The following is a 22132-nucleotide window of genomic DNA, read 5'->3' on the forward strand; positions in this document are numbered from 1 at the left end:
GGGGATAAAGTGTTCCCTGATATTCAGAGGGACCCTCTTGTGTTTCACTTTGTGGCCACTGCCTTTGCTCCTGCCACTGGGCACACAGGTCCTTTCTGCACTTCGTTGACTTCATCCACACATCCATCCATCTGATACCCCTCACTGGGATTCCCAGCTGAAACCATGGCCTTCATTCCTGGTGGCAAAACAACTACAGTGGCAGCAGATCAGCAGAAACCAGTTTGCAGCTTAGAAGTTAGTCCCCTCCTTGGGGCAAAAGATTTCGCTTTTCCCAACTCTCAGTCCTCTCCTTGCTTTCACAACCCTAGAGGAAAAAAGCCTTTTGTATTGAAATAGTGATTTAACTGCTGACCTGATCCCCTCCTGATTTTCCTCCCCACCTGCCACCACACACTGGTGGGCAGACAGTAAAAAATTCCCACAGGTGCCAGAGAAGCAGCTGCTTCCCAGGATGGAGCATTTCACAGCCACTGGGAACATGTTTTGAGGAAAAAAAAATTATGCAATGCTTAATAATACATGCCTAATTAAATGGATCCTCAAACACAGTGACAAACTCTGTCCAGACCCCAGCACCAGGAGCAACTCAGCAGGGCAGGGGAAGCAGCTTTTGCTCCAGGCTGGGAGGTCAAGCTTCACTCAGGATCCGTTCCTTTGACTGAACAATATTTAGTTTGAATCTGGGTTGTTATTTTATTCTTTTTGCATAAACTTTCCAAGTCTAACTGGGGAAAACTGTCAATTAGTGGTTCACCTAATTTGCAAATGTTCACTGTTCACAGCAGTCTGAGAGTAAGAATGAAGACAAACATGGAAAAACCTGATAAACAGACATTGAATTATTTGGATCTTTCTGAAACAACATCCAAAGTGTCCAGTAGACAAAACAGAAAATTAATGAGGTATGCACTTATCTGTCCCAAGTCCTAAAAAACCAGCAGCTGAAGTACCATAGCTGGAATCTCTCCAGGCTGAGGGCTTAGGTATCCACAGGGAGGGTTCCATGAGGCAGCAGCAAAGCTATGGGAATAACACTCAGGGCTGGCTGTGGGATGAAGTTTCAGCAGTAAAATCCCTGCAATTTCCCAGAAGAGCAGCTTAAGGAGAAAATACTGCAAAGGAGAGCTTGCAAGTTGTTTGGACTGTTTGGTTCATGCCGCACACAAGGCTGTAGGCATGACACACATCTGGAAATTATATGACTCAGCATCAACATTTGGACTTAATGGAAGGCAACATGCAGTGCTGATGTGGCTGTTTGAACTCCCCACTCCTGTCTTGAAATTAGCCTCAAGTTTGTCACCAGGAATGCTGGGTGGGGTTGCAGGAAGTAATAAATAAATCCTTCTGAATCCTGAATGAGGCAGAGAATGCAGCAATGTGGGAAAGCAAAACTGTGAAAAGGAGAAAAAAACCAGGTGTGAAAACCATTTCCATTCATCAGGATGGTGATATGGCCACAGACTGAAAACTTTACCAATGTTCTGCTGTGTGTCTCCTTTGAGAGAGAATGGATTTTCTCCTTGGAAGGGCATGGCTACTCTCAGCCTTTCAGAAATAAGTGGTTTAGAAGAAAGACAAAATGCTTTTGCAAAGTTACAAACCTATGCAAACAACGTGGTGTTTCATTATCTCCTTGGATAGTTAAATACCTCTAGGATTTCCTGGATTCCAGCACTCTTTCACAGCCACAATAAAAGAATCCAGCAGATCCACAAACAGGGTTGTGAGAACTCCAAAAACAGTCAATGCTGTGGAAAGTCTGCTCAGCTAAAGAAAAAAACAGCATCAATTACAGCAGAGAACAGCAGTCAAAGGGGTGCAGAATCTGTGTTAAATATTTCCTATGCCTGCTTTTCCCTTGCTTTCAGAGAGAAAATGAGAATATTATAAGCTCCAGGACACTGATTTTCCTCTTAGGAAGTGGTAGAACAAAGTGTTTTGATAAAAAACGTTTTTTGCCATGTAAAATAATTCCAAATAAATTTTAAGTAAAAAATAGTTGAGGTTTTTCAACTCAGAAGTGCTGATTTTTCTTTTTGTAAAAAGTCATGTTACTGTAAAGTCAAGATTCAAGAAAAACTACCAGACACCTAACTTCCCTAAAAGTAAAAAAATCAGTGATTGAAGTAAGACCACCGTGAACAGTTCACTGAATGGCATGAATTATCTTTTCTGCATCCAATCTTTAAGCTGTGAGTTCAGCAAACACTTGACTTAATTGATGTTTCTTCACATACTAATACAGAAAATGACGATTTTTTTACTTCCATCCTAAGAGATCTGGTCCTATTAAACTTGGCTTTATCCAATCTACCTGCAAATTATGCTTATTTTTGTATACAAATTACTGTTAACCTCTGCAAACCAGCAAGAAAAACTAAACCCAAAGAATGAAAATTAAGCATTCCATGAGGATGTAACTAGTGTTACTATAAAAACACTTCCTTTAAGCAATTATTAAGAAGTTCACTCATATCGAAATGACAGCTTGGAAATAGCTATGTTGAAAGCTTTTATGTGAACAAGCACATAAAAAACCTTAGTTCTCCCTGGATTAGCTGGGGCAAACTGATTTCCTATAAAACAAAGTATCTTCTCCAGAGTAAATCATCTAATAGTAATGCAAGAATGAGGAGAAAGTATAAAGACCACTCTGAACAACACCAAACATTGCAGTGCACATTTACTAGATATGTTATCTATGAAACAGATTGACATTTCCATATCCAAATTACAAGTTTCTAATAAAATACCAAACATCAAGAGAATTTGTCCATTTCTTTGCGAATAAAAGTGCTGCTGCAGTCACAGAGAAATAGGAACATTTATTGAACATCTAAGGCCACAGAGGTGACAATTTCAGCTGCTGTCAGAAGAATCTACCACACACAACACAACTCCTTGCTGCAAACAAGAGCATCAACCAAACAGCTTAAGAAGGGGTCTGCAGAGCTTCATCTTGGACCCCATTTGATGTCTTTTACACCATGAAATTGCCTTTTCAGAGCATGGTTGTCTGCCCACTCAGCATTGAGAAACGAGTCGTCGTCCTCCTCCTCCAGTTTCTGTGGCAGAGAGGGGAGGGAGGCGGTGAGGGAGGCAGCCTTAGCTCTGCCAGAGCAGCCCAGCTCTCGGGCAGCAAAGGAACACTTACCTTCAGCTCCTCCTGCTTCCTGTGGTAGTACAGCATCATCTCTTTTTGCTCCTCATGGCTGATCACAGGCTCCCGCCCTGGAGCTCCTTGTCCCTTCTGGAAGGGAAATGGTACACGTTGCTGATGGCATTTGTGATATAAAGGAGAAGCTGCTACACAAAGACATCAAAAATCTTTCTTCAGGCAACTCAAATTTAATAATGCATGCCTACTTTTCAAACTTTTCAGTTTGCATTTCACTTATTCTTTAAATACCTCTTTGTTGTACTTCACAAAATACTATAGAGCGAGAAATAGCAACTACAGTATGTAAACAGGTTAATGAATTACTAAAGAAAAACTCGGAGTATAATCCATTCAAACCTTAAAATAGGTGTACAGTTTTAAGATGCTCAAGTTGGAACTAATCTAATGCATTTTATACTCCTATGGATAGTTGTCTTCCACGGAGAACAGACAACCGAAGGTGAGGAGGTTGTAGAGCTCCCAGCAATACTCACTTTCTGGATCTTGACAATGATGGTTGTTTTCTCATTTTTGCCTACGTAGTCAGAGAGCAACTTTGTTTCTTCTAACTGCTTTCCTGCCCACCATAACTGTGCTTCTGAATCTTTTATAACCTCAGTTCCAGCCTGTTACAAAATAAACAAGGTAAAGAGTTGGGGGGGGTGTTGTTTCTTACTTTAGTTTTTTCAATGCCAGGTTTTTTTTCGGGGAGGGGGGTGTGGGGGGGAATCTTTCTAGAATTCCTAATATGAAGTGTAATTTTACACTCCTACATCTTTCTCCTCATACTCATCCATGGAATTTTAATTTATATTCCATTCAATCTTAATCTAATAAAAACACTTCAGGCAACAAATTCTCCATACTGGAGAAAAAACCTTCACTGATAAGACAAAGAACAGCCTAGCCCATCTTTAACCCAGGACTACACATAATGGGACTACATTACTGCATACATGAGTTCCTGACAGGTCTTCTTTATCTTCGAACTCCATCCTGATTGGATCGTGAGGAGGCAATCCCATTGGATACACAATCATCACAGCCCCTCGGAGCTGCTCCAAGGCATCTTTCACCATCTCCATATTAACACACACATTGGCCTGGACTTGTTTCTGAAATACAGACAGGGGTCATTGGCAATACAAGCAAACCTGCAGGAAGGCTTTGCTTTGTGGCCAGTTCAGATGTTAAGTGATGGGATATCTGAGCAGAGTTTAACAGGCTGCACAAAGATATTAGGAGGGCAAATTTCCTCATTGGAATACTGACTATAGTCGGTATACTAATGTCTGTTAATAAACCTATCTTTATACCTTTGGAGTTGGAGCCTGCTTTGCTTTCTCCTAATCCCATCTCACAGCAGAAAAAGAGTAAATGATTCAGGTAGACACTCAAACCACTACACTAATTTTGAGAAATGGGAATTGGCGAACATGAAGCCACTACAGGAATACACCTCTCACCTTTGGCCCCTCTGTTTAGCCTACTTACATGAGATGGGGGAGGAAACAAAAAAGGGAGATAGATCTTCACTAAACTGTGCAGGAGACAACTGCCTTTGGAACACAGGACTCAAACCAGGACACGTATGACCACAGAAGCCAGACAGCAATGCTCTGGCTCCAAGCACATGTGATTCATGAACATGATTTAAGCCAGAAAAATTAAAGTGAGGGATGGAGAAGGGGCTCAAAACATGAGAAAAAAATAGAGCACATGTGAGCAGAAGTGTAAAGCTTAGCAAACTGCACAGCTCATGCAGAGATCTGTAAGAACAAGTACTTGAGATCATTCCAAATCCTATTGCAAGGATAAAGGAGAAACATGACACATCTGGAAGAAAAGAAATAAAGGTCTTCCCGAGAGATTTAACAGTTTCTTATGTACTAAGGTAAGAGAATGTTGCCTCCTTGTGGATGTTCTTGATCTGGTTAACTGGGCAGTACAACCTCAAATACATAGGCACATTTCTTCTTTTTTGTCATCATAAAGTGGTGAACCAAACAAACCACTTTCCTAACTATCCTTAACTCCATTCATAAATATTACTAAATTTGTGTTTCACAGTCATACAAAAGCTGAAATACAACAGAGAGCACCTACAGATTTGGCAATGTGAATCTGAATGCCTGAGAGCACCATCCCACCAGGGCAAACCTTGTGCTTGTCTTTGAAAACACACACACAGCAGGACTAAGCATGAGTCCAAGTGCTTGTCAAACCAAGGCCTAACCCCTGCCCAATCCCTAAAGTGTTCAAGGCCAGGCTGGATTGGGCTCTGAGCAGCCTGGTCTAGTAGAAGGTGTCCCTGCCCATGGCAGTGGGGTGGAACTGGATGAGCTTTAAGGTTCCAAACCAAACCATCTGTGATAATCTAAGAGATTAGAACACATATTTCAATTAATTACACATAAAAGTCAAAAGACTTCATTAAGTCCAAGAACAGCACAGAATGCAGTTAATTTTTCACCAGAAAGCATGACAAGCATTCACCCAAAGAACACATCAATAGCAAATTGCAAGGATAAAACTGAATGTGATTTAATCGTTCCACATGGGCTCAGCTGCCAGCATTCCCTTGGAGTTTAGTATCTGATTCTTTAACCTGTTGAACCACTTGCTAAAAGCCTTAAAGAAAATCATTAACCAAAAGATCAGGTTTTATTAGACTATTTACAGCACTTCATGGCATTTCTCAACAACTGTCATCCCTTGCACTGAAAAAAAAGTCTGATTTTATTTAAGATGCTGAACTCCGCTGCACTTACTAGGAAAGCCCCACACACCACTTGAGGAAACTTACCTTAGAGATTAATGCCTTGGCTTCTTCTATTGTCTTCTTTATAACTTGCTGCATTTTTTCATTTGGAGCTAAAAGTAAGAGACATATTTCATAGTCTACACTTACTGTAAAGAAACCAAGCACACATCCTGTCCAGACTCCACTATGAGCAAATGAAACAGTATCAAATCATAAGGCTGGAGAAATGCCACTCAGCTACAGTCTATTTACCAGATAGATGGTTCATTCCTGAATTTCTTACTAGCTTAAGAAACAAGCTGGGTTTTTCATGGGAACAACAAACTTACTTTTCCCAATGACATGTGACTGGTATTTGCCCCATCTTTGGAAGTGTTCCAGGTTGGACAGGGCTTGGAGCAATGTAGTCTAGTGGAAAGTGTCCTTGCCCATTGCAGGGGAGCAGAAGTGGATCAGCTTTAAAGGCCTTTCCAACCCAAACTACTCTATGACTCCATGATTCTGTGATCTGGAACTTCATTTAGGACAAAGGTCCCTGCAGAAAAGTGTGCTCTGGCTGCCCCATGTCTGGGCGTCACTCTGCAGCAGTGCGTATATCACTGAGTCTCATCAGCCCTGACACCACAGCAATATCTGAGTCTTGGCTAATCAGGAGCACAGCGTGGCCAGGGCAAGGAGAATAAAGGAGGGACTCTCGAGGGGGTAAATCCAACAGGGGTTTATTGGGCTCTGACGTGGAGTCCTAACCTTGGGTTACCAACCTCAGAGAGACCCCCGAGTAGGACTCTGCAACAACTTTTAAGGGGGGGTGTAACACAGGGGAGCGTTCAGTCAGAGGCCAATGGGGTACAGTCAGGGTCTGGCTCAACATACAATAGACAGGTGCAATAACCATACAGAAAATAATGGGAGGGGAGGGGGAAGCCTGGATCCTGTCCAGTCACTCGACGCTCTCCTTGGACATTCTGGACACAGGGAGAGGCCCCCGAGTGACTGACAGGACCAGGGGGTTATATAACAAATGACTGACAGATAACTGTAACTGAGGGGAAACCATAAAGGGAAGAACATGGCGGGGGGGGGGGGTACATAGAACAAACCATTGCATATAGCTTTACAAAATGAATATAAAGGTGAATCTAAACAAAATGCATCACCACAGGTCCTCAGTAGAAAGCAACAACCATAATCGCATCCCCTCCACAACAAACCAAGGCTCCTTCCCTACCAGACTATTGTGGACTGTACTAGCAGATATGCTTTAAAACTGGGCATGACAGCTGGCAGTTTTCTGACTTTTCCAATTAAAACCTCAATCGAACAGTGAAGACAGTTTTGCTGATACACTGTACATTTCGCATCACAGTTATCTATTTTAATTGCTATAAAAAGCCTGTCCTCAAAAACAAAAGTCCAGTTAAAGCATACTCATTCCCAGTTTATGCCCCACTTGAGTACATCATTTAATACTACTTGGTTTGGCTTACATATACACACTGTATAATATTCTAACTTTATCAATATCACAAGGCTGTCCTCCCACTTACAAACACATGATCAGTGAATATGAGTCCCAGTCAGTGAGAAAAGAGGAGAAGTATTAGAAAATCAACCTGTAAATGTATCTTGGAGTCCCCAGGGAAAACCAGTTCTCAAGTGTACATTTTCAAATGGGGAGAGTAAACTAAACTGAAACAGTCAAACTTGCTCCTGGTGATTGTTTATGTGCTGCAGAGAGATACTGCTCTTCAGGCTTATTAATTAGCATTACCCCAGATTCTAACCCAAGACAGAGTTCCTGTGTGTGGAACTTAGTTTGGCTACCCCATCCCAGAATTTGGGGTTTGTTGTTCCCTGTTATATTATGGATTGTGTGTGTCTGAAGGGAAAGAGACAAGCACTGACATTTGACTTACCAAATCCATTTCTTCGCCCCATTTCATCCTTCTTGAAGACGCTTCCACCGCTTGGGACACACTTCTCTGCCCACTCATCCTTTAACTTCAGCTCTTCAATCTGCTCATCTGTTAATCCTTGCATATTGTAAGGTAAGGAAATACCATGCTCTGCCAGCTCCTCCATCTCTTCAGAATGTTTAGAGAACAGGATTAAAAGTCTCTGTTACTACAGTCCATTTACAAGAGCTTTTCATACCATGTACATGCAGGTAAACCTTACCCCTAGATTTTAATTTCTGAACAGGTTAAGTACAGGGAATAAAAAATAAGGGATATAAACACACATATATAAATACGGACGGTGTAATTACGCTGAAATCTATACATTTTCCATACCCATAAAACAACATAACAAATTACACTTGCAGGGATGCAGACCCTCATGGTACTTATTGGCCATAAGCATTTTCTTTTTGGTATTTCCCTGGTCAGATTTTTTTAAATTTCAGAGCAGCATCAGTATGGCCTCAGACACCCCACAAACACGGTGGCTGTTACACAGCAGGTGTGGGTGGACAGCACATTCCCAATCCATGTGGAACGATTAGCACCCCCAGGCTCACCTGACAGGAATCTCTGCTCGGACAGCCCCATGGTGCGGTGGGAAATGTTTTTTTAAAGCTGCCTCAGAAGTGAACTCTGCACTAATTCAGACATGTCACTGACTCTACTGCGTGGCAGAGTATGCTGTTGGTGGCCAGCGTCCTAAATGTTTAAAGTTAGATCTTTTTAGCTGTAAGGGTATAGATATGTATCTTATAAGTTTTGTTCATGTACAAGTTTTGTTCCCATTCGTAACTTTGTACGGGTTGTTATTGCAAGTTTTGTATAGTTGTGATTGCAAGTTTGTATAATTGTCACTACAAGTTCTGAATAGTTACGAGTGTAAGAAGTTACAGTTGAAGGGTTGTTAGAATATTTACAATGCTGATGCCAGAGAAAGAAAGAAAGAAAAGGTAAAGGGGGGGGGAATCTTTATTCCTCCACAGAAGGCTCCAAAGCAGAACATCAGTCCGGGCCATGATTGGTGTGGACACAACTGACCAATCATTCAAAGGTGGGAAAGCATGACTGGTCCAGAGGAGCCCCTGCTAAAGACCAAGAGAACTCTGGAGAATGAGCCACTCCCATCGAGGATCCTGAATCCACCAATCAAGAGGATAGAGGATATAAAGAGAGAATGATGGACTGAGGGTTGCCTTTCTCCTGAGGGATACGGTCACCCGTAGGGGGAAGAGCCAGTATAGTACTACGTGTATTTTGTTACCCTGGCTTGTTGTAAAGGGTTCGGGACTAGCCTGACCCTTCTGCTGTCCCAGTAGTCATTTTGTTACAATAAGCGACTGGCCATTATTTTTAATTAACACCGGATCTACGGCCTCGTTTATAACAGCCAGTATAACCTCACACACAGGTTGGGGCACTGCTGGTGACTAGCGAGCACTTCACTCCCTCCTTCAGGACTTAGGACAAGGGCCTAGAGTAACAAAGTAACAAGACAAGTGGGAATGTCTTCGAACTGTCGGAGAGGAGGGTTAGATGGGATAGTGAGGAGAAATGCTTCCCTGTGAGGCCCTGGCACAGCGTACCAGAGAAGCCGTGGCTGCTCCTGGAACCCTGGAAATGTGCAAGGCCAGCTTGGACGGGGCTTTGGAGCAACCTGGGACAGTGGAAGGTGTCCATGCCCACACAGCAGGGAGTGAGACTGCGTGAGCTTTAAGGTCCTTTCCCAAACCAAACCATGCCGCGATTCCCTGCTTTAAGCAGCCGCTGCCGGCACAGGCAGCGGGAGAGTTTTCGGCGCTGTCCAGTGCCCTTCCCAAAACGTCAAAGCCAGGAGAATTAACACGCGGCTGCGCTGTGCCATCACGGCCCCGTTACGAGCGGAGGCGGCGCGTTCCGCTGCCCGGGCGGTTCCCGCCCCCCGCGGCCCCAAGCCGTACCTAAGCACAGGCGCTGCACCTTCAGCCGCCCGTTGTGGATGCGGGCGGCCAGCGGCGCCAGCTCGGACAGGCGGACGCTGCCCGGCGTCTCCAGCAGGAACAAGCTTTCGCCGCCGCGCTTGACGTGCAGCCGCACCATGGCGGGCCCTCAGCAACGGGGCCGAGTCCCTGGATACCGGAGGCAGGGAGGGAGGATACAGGAGTTCAGGCAGGGGACCGCCCGCGCCCGGCGCTCAGGGAGGCTCTGAGGGCGCGGCGGGGCCGCTGCCGCCTCAGCCGGGAGCACCGGGATCCTTCGGGAGCCTCCGGAACGCTCCGGTCCCGCCGCAGCGGCGCCGCCGCCGGTCCCGCACCGCGCTCACTTCCGGCCGCCCCGTGAGGGGACGGGAGCCGCTTAAAGGGCCCGCGCCCTGCCCGCCGTTGGCCTTAATAATGGCAGGTAGGGAGTTTAATAAACTTTAAAATTAATTGTTTCAATTAATCATCACCTATATATGTATGCAAATTATCAGTAGTGGGCTATTCTTAAATTACTCTCAGGCAGTATTTAGCAAAGCTGGTATAAGCTGCTTTTGTGGGGACAGCTGGGGTAAAGTCCTGGAACACCCAGTTTCGATAAACTCCGATCTGTCCAATGAACAAAGCCCGGGAGAGAAAGAGGGATTGGTGAGGCTGGACATCCAGAATGCAGAATTTATGGATCACAAGGTCAGTCTGAAGAAACTACCAGATAAAAACTCAGTATACACGCTGGAAATTCCCTACTAAAGGGAAAGATATAAAGGACTAAAAATACGGAGTAATTAGTGTAAGAAGTGAGAAATCAACCACTAAATGACAAAATACTATTTAATGAAAGATTATGATTTAATTTAGAACCAATGAACGTTAATGTCTTTCTTTACTAAAAATGTGTAAGTGAGAAAGTTCTGTGTCTGCATGGAGGCTGGAATTTTGTCAGCCACACAGCCCCTGCTGCCCAAGAATGAAGTAATGCCTGACTTGCTGACACTAAAAAGATGTTTGTAGAGGGTTTTATTTATCCTAAAGATTTAGGAGAATTTGGTGACATAGGGGGCACAGAGGGAACATGACCACCCAGACCATAAGGGTGGGATATTTCACACATACCAGTGGACTCAGCCATGGACAGGTGAGCGGGAACACCAGGACAGGGAACACCGAGAGTCCAGGGACACGTGGGGAGTGGGTCTCACCTCCATCCTCTGTGTTTTCAGAGCATCCACTGTTGCTCATTGCTCCCGTCAACACGTGGCAGGGCCTTACTTCAGCTCATACATATATATACACACACACACATATATATATATATGTAGACACTGCAATTCTGGAGCATTCTCGATGGTCCCCACAGTCCTGTGAAGTGCAGAGGTGCCGCACGCCAGGTACAGTTCAGACAGATAGTTTTTAATCACTGCAATTAAATATTTGACAACATATTTATCACGTGACTCCCACTAGCAAAAGTTCCCACCTGAATTTGGTTTGCTAATGTAAGAATATACCAAAACATCAACCACACAGATGTTTGCAGCAACAGCATAAAACAAGGTAATTCACACTGAAGCACAAGTAGTACCACTGCTGTTCCAAATGTACAACTTGAATGACCAGAATGGAAAAAAGCGCAATAGAAAACTCACTATCACTCCTCTAGGCAGCTGCAGCTCGTGGCTAACCAGGGGCTGTCCGAAGGAATAGTGGATTATTTCATGGATCACATTGTGAGAGCATTTGAGGATTTAAAAAGCGTGTTGCCCTGGGATATTTCACTACTCTAAATACAATCCAAGCGTGTTGTTTCAACCCCTGGCTGGCAGACTACATAGGCTGCAACTGGTAAATACTGCTTTGTATCTCAAAGGCCAAGGGGACTTTTTTCCAGAGGTTGAGGAAAAGCTTGCTGTATCAGCTGTTTCCAATTTGTGGGGAAAAAAAAAAGTATAGTTAAAATAGCAATGAATAAATGGATGATACGGAACAATTATTCTGAATTAGTGCTAGTGAGTGTATGTCACAATAGGATTTAGTAACTGAAATGTACTGACACAGGAGATTAATTGAATATATTAATATGCAAAGTTCTGTTTCTAGTTTGAAAGTAAACTATTTTTTTGTGCCTCGAATTCAAATATAAGCCTTACAAATATCCATAGCCTCTGTTATAAATTAAACAGCTTCTTAACAATACTTGTCAACACTCAAATCTCAACAAACTTTGGCAGCTCTTTGGTAAATACTTATAAATATCAACTACCAAAACAAAACAGTCAAAAGGGAGGGGGGAGGCTACCAGCAGGGTGCCTCGTCTTGTGAAATTCCACAAAGGAGAACAGAAATGAAAGAGCTCCCTAAGCAAAATCTGTGTCCAGGATTTGTAAGTTTTAGTGAGACAATAGCTCACACTTCTCTTTTTGTCAGTTCAAATACTATTTCATTGAGATCCTAATAAACTTCAGACCATTTTTTGTGCTCTACCATATATACACATTCAAAATTTGTACACAAGCAGAAGTGGCTGTTTATGAGCAGAGTTAAGTTTCAGTGCATTTAACAATTAATTATTGCACACAGAATAATCTCAAATGCCCAATTATTCTACTGGATAAATGTAGCAACAAATATAACCTTTTGTATCTCTGACCATCTTATCTGTCTGTAAAATCACGAGTTGGTGACACCTTGGGTGCCAGGGAGGGGAAGGGATCTGCAGGGGACCTGTTGCTGGTCGCTCTGGATGGCACAGGGGGTGCAGGTGGCTTTCTTGCTGGCATTGTACAGAAGCAATCAGTAGAACTTTTATTCCAGTCACCATCAAGGTTGAAGTCTGAACAAAGGAAAGCCTTTTGTTCAGTTCCCAGCAAACCTGGGCATCCAGAGGATTTCCTGGAGCCGAGTCGCTTAAAATCCGGAACGCTCGCAGATGGCTTTAGCTTCATGTTAAAGTTCTCGTCTTCGTCAAACGTCACCCACCCTTTGGGCTGCACGTTTCCCACCTTGAGAGATTTGCTTCGCAAGCAAAACGTACTGTCAGCTGCATCCACAGGAAAGACAGGCTTGCTTGTGTTACAGCTGGGAGGGGGCAGAGCAGGGAATGTGTGGGAAGCAGTGGGTCCTACCAGTACCTGTGAGGTTATCCCAGACTCCCGCGTTTCCGTCCTAAATGGGTTCCCAGCGTTAGGAGTTCTTTCAGTGAATGGATTTGAGCAGTTCAGCCCAGTAATAAATGGATTTGGAGAGCTGTGCTGATGTTCCTGTGATGAGTGAAAGGTTGGGATAGGAGGCATCGCTGGCATGCAATTTACAGTATTCAAATTATCTGCATTTCTTTGCCTTGCTGAAGGCAATTGTATCAACTCCTTTTGGTTTAAGGTTGGAGCAGGTGATGTTCGGACAGACGTCTGCATCTTGGACACGAGCAGCTGAAACGACAGGTCTTCAAAAGGGTCACTGCTGAGCTGGGGTTCAGGGTTAGTGCCATATGTCCCGTTGGGATTCAGCTGCAAAGGAAACAATATGCTCAGGAATCATGCAGCTGGTTCCAGATTATTCCTACTGCCCCCCTTCTCACTCCTCAGCTGAAACTTTAGCCTGGTTTTGTTTTAGCTAGAATGGAAACAACAGCCTGAACCCCTTCCCTAACAAAATGCCTGAAAGTTATTGAACACCACTCCCCCCTCCTTGGTGGTTGATGAAGCTGGAACCTACTTCCTGCAGGTCCCAATCCCAGCAAAAAACACTAGGTGAACTTTGGGTAAGAAAACGTTTGGGGAATGCTACTGTATTCTAAGGAAGGGATAGCCCAGCACAAGTATGAAATTAAAAGAGCTCCAAGTTACATTGGGAGTTTATCATACTGATGTTACAAGCAGCATTAAAGCACCACAATGAAAGGAAACATTAGTGTTATTAGTATATGCAGTCAGACATTTCTATGTAGACAGGCATCTGTAGGCATCTCCAGTACTTCCTGGCATGGAAACAGACAATCGCTGGTTTCATAATTAAAATAACAAGTTATCTCTGGAGAAGACAGTTTTCTCCATAGAACTTCTCAGCTTTTCAAACCAAAATATTCCTGTTTTTATACACTGCTTCAAACAACTTTTTCACTTGTACAAACTGTCCAAAAAGGTGGATTATCTACTTTGTTCAGCATGCACACCGACAGAACAGAGTTTGGAGCTTCCCCTTATCAAATGCATTAAGCTTAAGTTAAAACAGCTTCTAAGAATTCAAAAGTCACAAAAAGATTTTATGATTTTAACAGATAGACTTAATATACCCAAACAGTTAAACTGACTATCTGTAGCTGAAGTATTTAGCAGAAAAATATTAAAATGAAGCAACTGAGTAACTTAGGGGAAAACGTGAAAAATTGAACTGTAGAAGGAATAGAAATCAAACACAGATTGGCACCAGCTGCTTAAGTCCTGCAGTCATTTAAAAGTACAAGATCTCAAACTATGAATCCAAATTGCTCCTGGCTTTAAGTAAAAATTTGCTTTGAGTAATTCTGCAATCAAATGTTTTTAAAATTGCAACAAACATTGTTTTACTTTGTGTCACAGTAAGTCTTCTGTTCCTTGAGGAATGTGATATATGGGATTCATTTTGGGGAAAAAAATTGACAGTGCAATAGCATTAGGATTTATTTGCACTAAAGAGAACATTTATTGCCAACACTGATCTTTTTTTTCCCCAGACAGACCAAGATCAGGAGGTTCAGCAGTGACTAAGCAACACAGGTGAGGGTCCAATTGTTTCATAGATGATGATGCAAAATAGCTGCTCTGGCCCTAATAAATGCAGTCTCAGTTTTAAACGCACTATGAAAGGAAAAAGCAAACTATGGTATGACAGTCAATCCATGAATGCAGACAGGTGGTTTTTAACGGGGATGGGACTGCAGATGTATGAAAACAACATTCATACATCTTTTCTGCTTGAATAGATGGAGACCACATACAAGATTGGTAAATAGTCAGATACCTGTTACCCTGACGGTTGCTCCTGCTTGTGAAAGAGAAACAGACATCAAAGGAAAGAAAATTAGGAAGAAAATCCAAGTAACAAAGCAACCTCACATTAAAAATACTTTCAGAAGTTGTCACAAAGCCGTTTTTTGAGCTATGAATACAAACCACAACTATTTACTACACACTACACTAAATTTTCAGTTTCTTTTGATTTCTACTGTAAGCTCGACTATTAAGTCATAAAAAAACAACTCAAGTCCATTCTAATGATATTTCCTTACAGACACTCATTATGCAGCTGATTGTAATACTTTTTGGAGATGAGAAATAAAAGAATTTTATCAGAATCTGAGCAGAGATGGTCTAATTCTAGTCATCTATTAACATGAAAAGCCCCACAGCTCTCATTCTGGGAACTGTATTGGTATTATCCCTCATCTACAGTAACAGTTTTGCAAGCTAAAAAAGCCATAATGCCTCTCATTCTGTGGAACTCTAGAAGTTCCTTTCTTTACATTGAAAAAGATCTATTTACAATAACTCATTCTCTTTTTCAATGTATGGATTGTATAGAGTCCTGATTATTCACACTGTACAAGCAATTATTTTTATAAGGAAATATTTATTTTCTTCAATATCACAATCAAGATTTGCATAGAAGAATGAGCCTGGAATTCACTACCTCTCAAAAGACTGTTTTTTTTAAAAGACCCTTCCTCAGAAAACTATTTTTGGTCTAAGTTTCCAAAATTAAAAGCAGCTCACAGACAAAGAAAGAGGTTCAGGAGAAAGAAAGTAAAAGCATTTAAAGATTTTTTTTTTTTCAATTTGAATTCAAAAATCAGCTCACTGAGGACTGAATTTGGCTGCTTCACTGTGGTACAAAATAGGCGTGAACTACTGTAGCAAAAAAGGGCTTCAGATACAGGCATAACGAAAAACCTGAGCAGCACTGAAAACCTGCTTCTGCATTTTTAAGCAGTAGTAAGAAACTATGGCTTTTCCTAGAAAAAGTCAGTGTTTTTTTATCATAACAATCTAAATTGTCCCAGAAAACAGAATGTTAATGTTACTGTATGAAATTTTCACATTATGTGGATAGGTTTCTGTATTTTAACTGACACGGGGGAATGAGGAGAATTCTATTTCTCTTAAGTATTTATTAATATATTGATTTAATTTATTAACTTGTTTATCAGTATCATCTCCCTTCAATGAAAGATCGCCAACATAAAGCACCACATCAATAACTACTGCAATAACTATTTAAAATCTGTGCTAGGTACTTACTATACAGCTTGTCATGCACATATCATTATAAAATTAAATTTCTTAGGTTCAGTGTTTTTCCATACAAAGTCACCAAATGACAACATTTTAAGAATGAGCTGTCTATAAATTGTAAGGCCTTTGTAAGCAATCCTAAATTCAGTGTTTAGTATTTAAGATGTTAGTTATTCATGAACAACACACAAGCAATCATTACTCTCCTACAGCCCCATGATCATGGAATCCAATCCTTGGACCCTTGTTTTTGTTTCTGTGCTTGCTCTAAGGGCTCCTCATAGGTCTGCAGCATACAGTATAAGCTGTGGTAATTTACACAGTGAAAGAAGGTACCTACAATGTTTTTTTTTACTTACTTGCTGCTGGGAGGGAGCAGGTTCAGAAGGCAAACTGTGAGATGAGCGGCTACGAGGTGGCGGCTGGGGGGGCTCCAGACTCTGCGGGGCACTTGCCTGAGATGGATGCGGTGCCGCAGGGATCAGGGGCTCCTGCATCCTTAGCACAGGAGTGCTGGGCTGAGCAGGTCCAGCAGCCTGAGGCTTTAGTGGTTCAGGAAGCAGTGGTGAGCCTGGAAGTACATTTGCAGTGATTTTCATGGTGAGGAATTGTAATGGATCTTAAGGATGGCAGGATGGGGAAGCAGCAGAGAGAACTGCAGAGAAGGGGCTGTGAGAACAGCAGGTGTTCATGGCAGTGGGACTGGAAATCATCACAAACTCAGCAGACCTCCATTAAAAAATTGTTACTTAAGTTTAAGCTGATAGAGGGCAAGGTTAGATGGGATATCAGGAAGAAATTCTTTCCAGTGAGGGTGGGGAGGCCCTGGCACAGGGTGCCCAGAGAAACTGTGGCTGCCCCTGGATCCCTGGAAGTGCCTAAGACCAGGCTGGATGTGGCCTGGAGCAACCTGGGATAGTGGAAGGGGGCCCTGACCATAGCCAGAGGCTTGGAGTTAAAATGACCTTCAAGGTCCCTTCCAACACAAACCATGCTGTGATTTTACACAAGGCACAGAACCAGAAGCCACGTCACTCCAAAATATACTTCAGTTATATTTGGAGGTTGCTATTATAAAGCGTATATTTTTATCTGTATAAAAGATAAAGGGATTTTTTAAACTATAAGTTTAGGAAGTTGTTTTGAGAGTCAGACATAAATGCTATTCCAAATCTTACAATTACAGAACTACCAATGCACAGAGTATCTGGTGATCAACAACCAGAATGGGACACACCAGTGTGCTCAGACCAAACACTGCAATCTTTGCACAGTTTCTCTGATACCATGAAATCTATGGGTCAAGATCTCATGTGATCTTGAGATTAGCATCTAGAAAGGGTCTGCAACACTTTTGGACGCTTAACACAAACTGCCAAATGCTATTACATCCAAGAATCTTAATTTCTACTGCACAGTGGAGATATCTGTTGAAAAGAAAGCATTCAAACCATAGACTGTAGTGCTTGACTGTACTGTGGCATTTATATTTAACTTCTAGAGGAAACTTACCCCTTGGTGGTTCAGTTGGCTTGGTCTGAGTTTCAGGTGCTGGTCTTGCCCCCGAGGGACGGACATGGCTTTGTGGGGCACTGATAACTCCAGCTCGAGGAGGAACAGTCTGACAGAAAAGTTGGAAAAAAGAAAGTATTTTAGTTCAACTTTGGATCTGTAGTCATCTATGCTAAATGATTCACAATAATCGGGATTCTGTGAAAAATAAATTCTTTGATAACAGCTGCTGATCTGGTTTTTTACGCATATGCAAGAACAAAAAATATATTTTTAAAACATGATGATGGTTCAATTCAAAGCAAAGGATTTTTACAACGGTATCTCTTGATTTTCTGCGTGAAGCATTTGAATGCCCATAAATCCCTTAGTTCCCTTCCTTCAGTTCAGTTCTGCAAATAAAGGAATGAAACACAGTACTAATATTTGCTGAAACAGTTGAATGTTTCATTTTTACATGAAGACTTTTATGAAAATTAGTCTTTAAAACAAGGTACAAAACTCCATGACACAACAAGTAATCACAAGATGTCAATTGCTTATTTAATCCATTAATGGCCTATAAGCAATTAACTGCCATCACGATTTATGTTCCAGTACAGAAGATACTGCATTTTATCACACCAAGTCAGTAGGAACATACAATACAAAGAATAACTTTGCAGTTACTGGAAAGGAAATGCATTGTGTGTATTTGGGAGCCTATTATGTGATTGCAGAACGCAAAACAATCAAGTCACATCCAGTGTGTCCATATGTGGTTTCCTCTCCCCACTCCTCCTTCCCCACCCCACAGTATTTTTAGTCAATAGATAAGAATTGCTGAGATAATTAACTCATAGAAACTGTAAACTGACCAGTCAAATATGCAGATTTCTTTACATCTGTTATGACTAACAGAAACCTTGATGTAATAAAAGAGCAGACACTTAGCAGGAAAATGATCTTAAAAAATACCTACCGGTCTGGTTGTACCCGCTGAATGTGGAGGCTGATTACGAACTGTAAGAGATATTGGAGATTACTGACTTAGCACTTATTTCAAAATCAACTTCTGTCTCTATTATAATTAGTACAAAGCATGTATCCATTACCTAAGTTATCTTTTCTTTGTGTTCCAGGGCTTTTTTGTGCTTTGAAGCATGGAAAAAAAATTAGATTATCTATGTTAGATAAGCCAGAAATGGGTATTAGATGGCCATGTTATATTACTACTATTGAGAATGGAAGCAAGGAGATCTACCAGTGATTTTTTCAGAATTGATTACATATCCACCAGCTGTCACTAACATGCTCCTATCCTATGGCACACATGAAGTAATTTGACCCTTCTTATGACAAATTATTTAAATCACATCCTATTTATTGCATGCTAAAGACACACACTTGTGCAGGGACCCTGTGTTTTCAATCATGTTGGAAGCTGTTTGTTTTGTGGTATATTCTGTAGATGTTCTACCGGCAGCAGCTAAAACAAAGAACTAATCTAACAGTTCCTGACCCCAACTCTCTGCATTTACAAGTTCAATCTGTTAGAGCACCAGCTTCGCCATGGCCACGCGGATGACAACCTCAGATGCAACATTCAAACTGGGTAGTGCAAAAGATGAAAAAAATTACCTTTAGCTCAGACAAATGCACAATTTCTACCAGGCAGGGAGGTTTAGGATTCTGGCTTGAATCCTTTCCCAGGAAGGGAAAGCCACTGTGTCAGTGACAGTAAGTGGAAGGAACTCTGTGGTGCATCACAGTTTATCAAATCAGCTTCCAGCTATCAGACTGCCCTGGAACCAGTCAGAATGGATTTTTGGGTACTGTTCTCAGTGAAGCAGCTCACACCCTGAGCAACTTGGTGAAAATCTACCCTCCTTGGAGCAGGAAGCTGCAGTGGATAACCACCAAAGGTGCCTTCCAACCACAGATATTCTGTGCATAGAGTGATTTTGCTGATTTATAAAAATGAACCAGCAATGCAGCCAAAATTAATTGCAAATACGGGAGGAAACCCCACCAGTGACTCTATTAGGACCTGTATTGCTATTTGCTGTGAAAGACACATTGCAGAGGGACAAGGAAGAAACCCAAGCCCATGACTCTGCTGGCATGGCTAAAGCAGGACCCATCCAGCAGTAGTCCCATGTACTCCAACCAGAACGGTGCAAGAGAAATGCTCCTCATAACTATGTGCTACACACAGCTGGCTATCTGAATCAAAATACCTACACTGTGCTCTTCAGAAAGAGGCAAAATATTAAATTGTTGACCAAATTGTTTCAATGGAAGTTTATCTCCCCAGAATATATGAATGCATGTAGTTCTTTGTAAAAAGTCAGGCTCCCTAGACTCCTGACTTAGTTACAGGCATAATGGTCACTCTAACGATGAGACAGCTACAGCTTCCTCTGAGGGTCAGCCTTCAAAGCATTCTTGATTAGGGCACTCTAAGTTTTCATTAGCTTTTCCCAAATGCCTTCTGCAACAATTCCCACCACTACTGAAAACCAGGAAGCAACCTGGCTGGGTGAAAGCTCTGCTAAATAAAAGAAAGATCCTACATAATAAATACCTTCATGAAACCACCTTTAGTATCACAACGGCAATAATGCTACTCAAGTGTTAAATCAGAAATCCATTTCTAGAACACAAAAATTGTTATGTTACCTTCTACTTCTCTCCTAGCTACCCCAGGACTGGGAGGAGCTCCAAGACCTTTTCAGAGAAAGAAGAGAAGCTGTATATTGCATAAGAAAAGCAGAAGATTGAGAAAGAAAAACCAGAAAGAACACCGCCCCAAGACAGCTTTACACAATTTAACTCTGGTCCAGGTAAGATTACAGTCACTGTAGGAAATAACTGTTTGTAGCAGCATGAGGAACCAGGCTGGTGTGAATTACAAATCAAGTACAATCATGTTTAATAACATCTGTTAGTTTAATTTTACATTACAGTTGAAAGAGAATTTCATTCCTTCAATATGTTCACTCTCCACAAACTTTTGGCTATCCAGTGTGATCTGACATGATGTCTTGAACCTCTCAGGCAGCAGAGCACAGACCTGTACTCAAACATTGGGGAGTAAATGAACAAATGAAATGAGCACTTACACCCTGCAACATTAAGTAAGCCTGATCTCTGTCATTCAGAACACTGAATATTCTGTTTCTGCTACGGTACACCTGAATAAGAAATTCGATGAAAGCAATGCTTCCCACTTCTATCATGTGTTGTATTCTGAAGAACTGCATTATTAAGTTGCCTCCACGCAGCACTGTGCACTTGGGACAGCTATACCAATTGGTTCAACAGTTCAGATTCAGAGAAAGATGATGTTCCATCATGCATAACCACGCTGAATTATTTTATTTCTGCAATATCATCAACCATATACTGGGTTCCTAAAACTGTATGGCAAAAATATGGCAGGACATAGACATGATGGAAATACTGAAGGCATCCTTTAGCTATGACACAGCCTCCTGTTTTCTCACCATGTGCCCACATGTTCATTCTGCCCAGGAGCAGATCTCACAGATCTCTGTGATCTGTGAGTTCTGTCACAGAGTGGGCAGAGTGAAGGCTGCACACAAGGCTGAAATGGGCCTATCTCCAGAGATGTCAGATCTCTGCTTTGGCTGAACATTTGTTCCAAAGATGCTAAATCCTAGCATGTGTTATCAGTTCTGGCTGAGATCCAGGCTCTGCCAATTGCCATCACAAGTTTCTGACTGTGAATGACTCTGTGAGAGGAGCAGCAGTGAAGCTGCACAGGAGTAGGGCACTGCCTGATAACAAATAAAGCCAGCTCCTTTCAGCAGAAGGGCAACACAGGCACACACTGCAACATCATTGGACCAGACAGAACGTGCAAGATCTCTGGCCATGAGGATGTGTCAAGTTAAAACATATTCACCACATGGGAGAGAAACAGCACAGAGGGTAAACAACCTGAGATTTCTTTCACTTACTCATAATACTCTTCAATAGTGAGAAACTAAAATTGTCATGCTGTGATAATGCTTTCACAAAGGGCAGCATAGGAATATTTTAATCTTACGGACAATGAAAAAGAGTTTAAAACTAATGATAAAAGCCTTGGCTGCAGCAATCAGGAAAACTCTGACTACTAGTATTAAAGTAAAAAAAAACCCACAAATGTTATTTATTAACTTCAATTGACAATTAGCAGCCTTTATGGTTTTTAATGTTCTCTGAAAATTTAATCTGTAATGTATTAAAAAAATACTGGGTAAACAGAGTGCAATGTTTTAATTTTTAATTATAAACAACGGGAGCTTATAGAATCCTCAGTGAATTTTTCGTGTATTAGCATACAGGTCTACATTTTGTAAAGCCCTGCAATCAGTGCAGAGCCTTTTCACCTGAATTCTGAGTTACTTCTGATATAAAGTATGACCAAACAAAAACACTTAGATGCCCAAATCCTCCTCTCATCTTCAAAGCATACTGAGCCATTAGAAAAAATGCCATGGGCATTGAAGGGACTG

The 22132-nt window shown here is 41.8% G+C and overlaps 2 protein-coding genes across 4 annotated transcripts in view; both read right to left on the reverse strand.

Moving 5' to 3' along the window:
* Nucleotides 1-2672: 2672 nt before the first annotated feature.
* CFAP298 (cilia and flagella associated protein 298) lies at nt 2673-10017 on the reverse strand. 2 transcript variants are annotated; one of them, XM_066340761.1, is made up of 7 exons: nt 9832-10016; nt 7847-8014; nt 5973-6040; nt 4123-4281; nt 3661-3792; nt 3161-3256; nt 2673-3071 (listed from the first exon to the last, which is right to left on the reverse strand). In XM_066340761.1, exons 1-7 carry the CDS (start codon nt 9968-9970, stop codon nt 2961-2963), a joined length of 873 nt encoding a protein of 290 aa, XP_066196858.1. In that variant the 5' UTR covers nt 9971-10016; the 3' UTR covers nt 2673-2960. The 2 variants fall into 2 exon arrangements, with proteins under 2 accessions (XP_066196858.1, XP_066196859.1); XM_066340762.1 differs by lacking the exon at nt 4123-4281 and having other exon boundaries at nt 9832-10017.
* A 1221-nt stretch (nt 10018-11238) lies between these two features.
* The window catches only part of SYNJ1 (synaptojanin 1), a 50182-nt gene continuing 39288 nt past the window's right edge, over nt 11239-22132 (reverse strand). Inside the window, exons 26-32 of one of the 2 annotated variants that reach the window (XM_066340750.1) lie at nt 20289-20336; nt 18722-18760; nt 18589-18629; nt 17628-17736; nt 16475-16686; nt 14845-14868; nt 13266-13352 (exon numbers count right to left, since the gene is read on the reverse strand). In XM_066340750.1, the coding sequence (XP_066196847.1) occupies nt 14848-14868; nt 16475-16686; nt 17628-17736; nt 18589-18629; nt 18722-18760; nt 20289-20336 (470 nt within the window). In that variant the 3' untranslated portion in view covers nt 13266-13352; nt 14845-14847. Of the gene's footprint in view, nt 13353-14844; nt 14869-16474; nt 16687-17627; nt 17737-18588; nt 18630-18721; nt 18761-20288; nt 20337-22132 lie in introns of both variants that reach the window. The other variant, XM_066340749.1, reaches the window with a different exon arrangement.

The sequence above is a fragment of the Sylvia atricapilla genome, chromosome 2 (genome assembly GCF_009819655.1).
Source record: "Sylvia atricapilla isolate bSylAtr1 chromosome 2, bSylAtr1.pri, whole genome shotgun sequence".
Taxonomy (NCBI): Eukaryota; Metazoa; Chordata; class Aves; order Passeriformes; family Sylviidae; genus Sylvia; species Sylvia atricapilla.

What these genes read in the sequence shown, in the direction of transcription:
- CFAP298 (XM_066340761.1), bottom strand. Translation starts at nt 9,970, where the DNA reads ATGGTGCGGCTGCACGTCAAGCGCGGCGGCGAAAGCTTGTTCCTGCTG. An exon ending in GGTGCAGCGCCTGTGCTTAG is followed by an intron (nt 8,015 to 9,831) that starts GTACGGCTTGGG and finishes AACATTCTGAAG; the next exon opens with AGATGGAGGAGCTGGCAGAG. An exon ending in TCATTGTCAAGATCCAGAAA is followed by an intron (nt 3,257 to 3,660) that starts GTGAGTATTGCT and finishes TTTCCCTTCCAG; the next exon opens with AAGGGACAAGGAGCTCCAGG.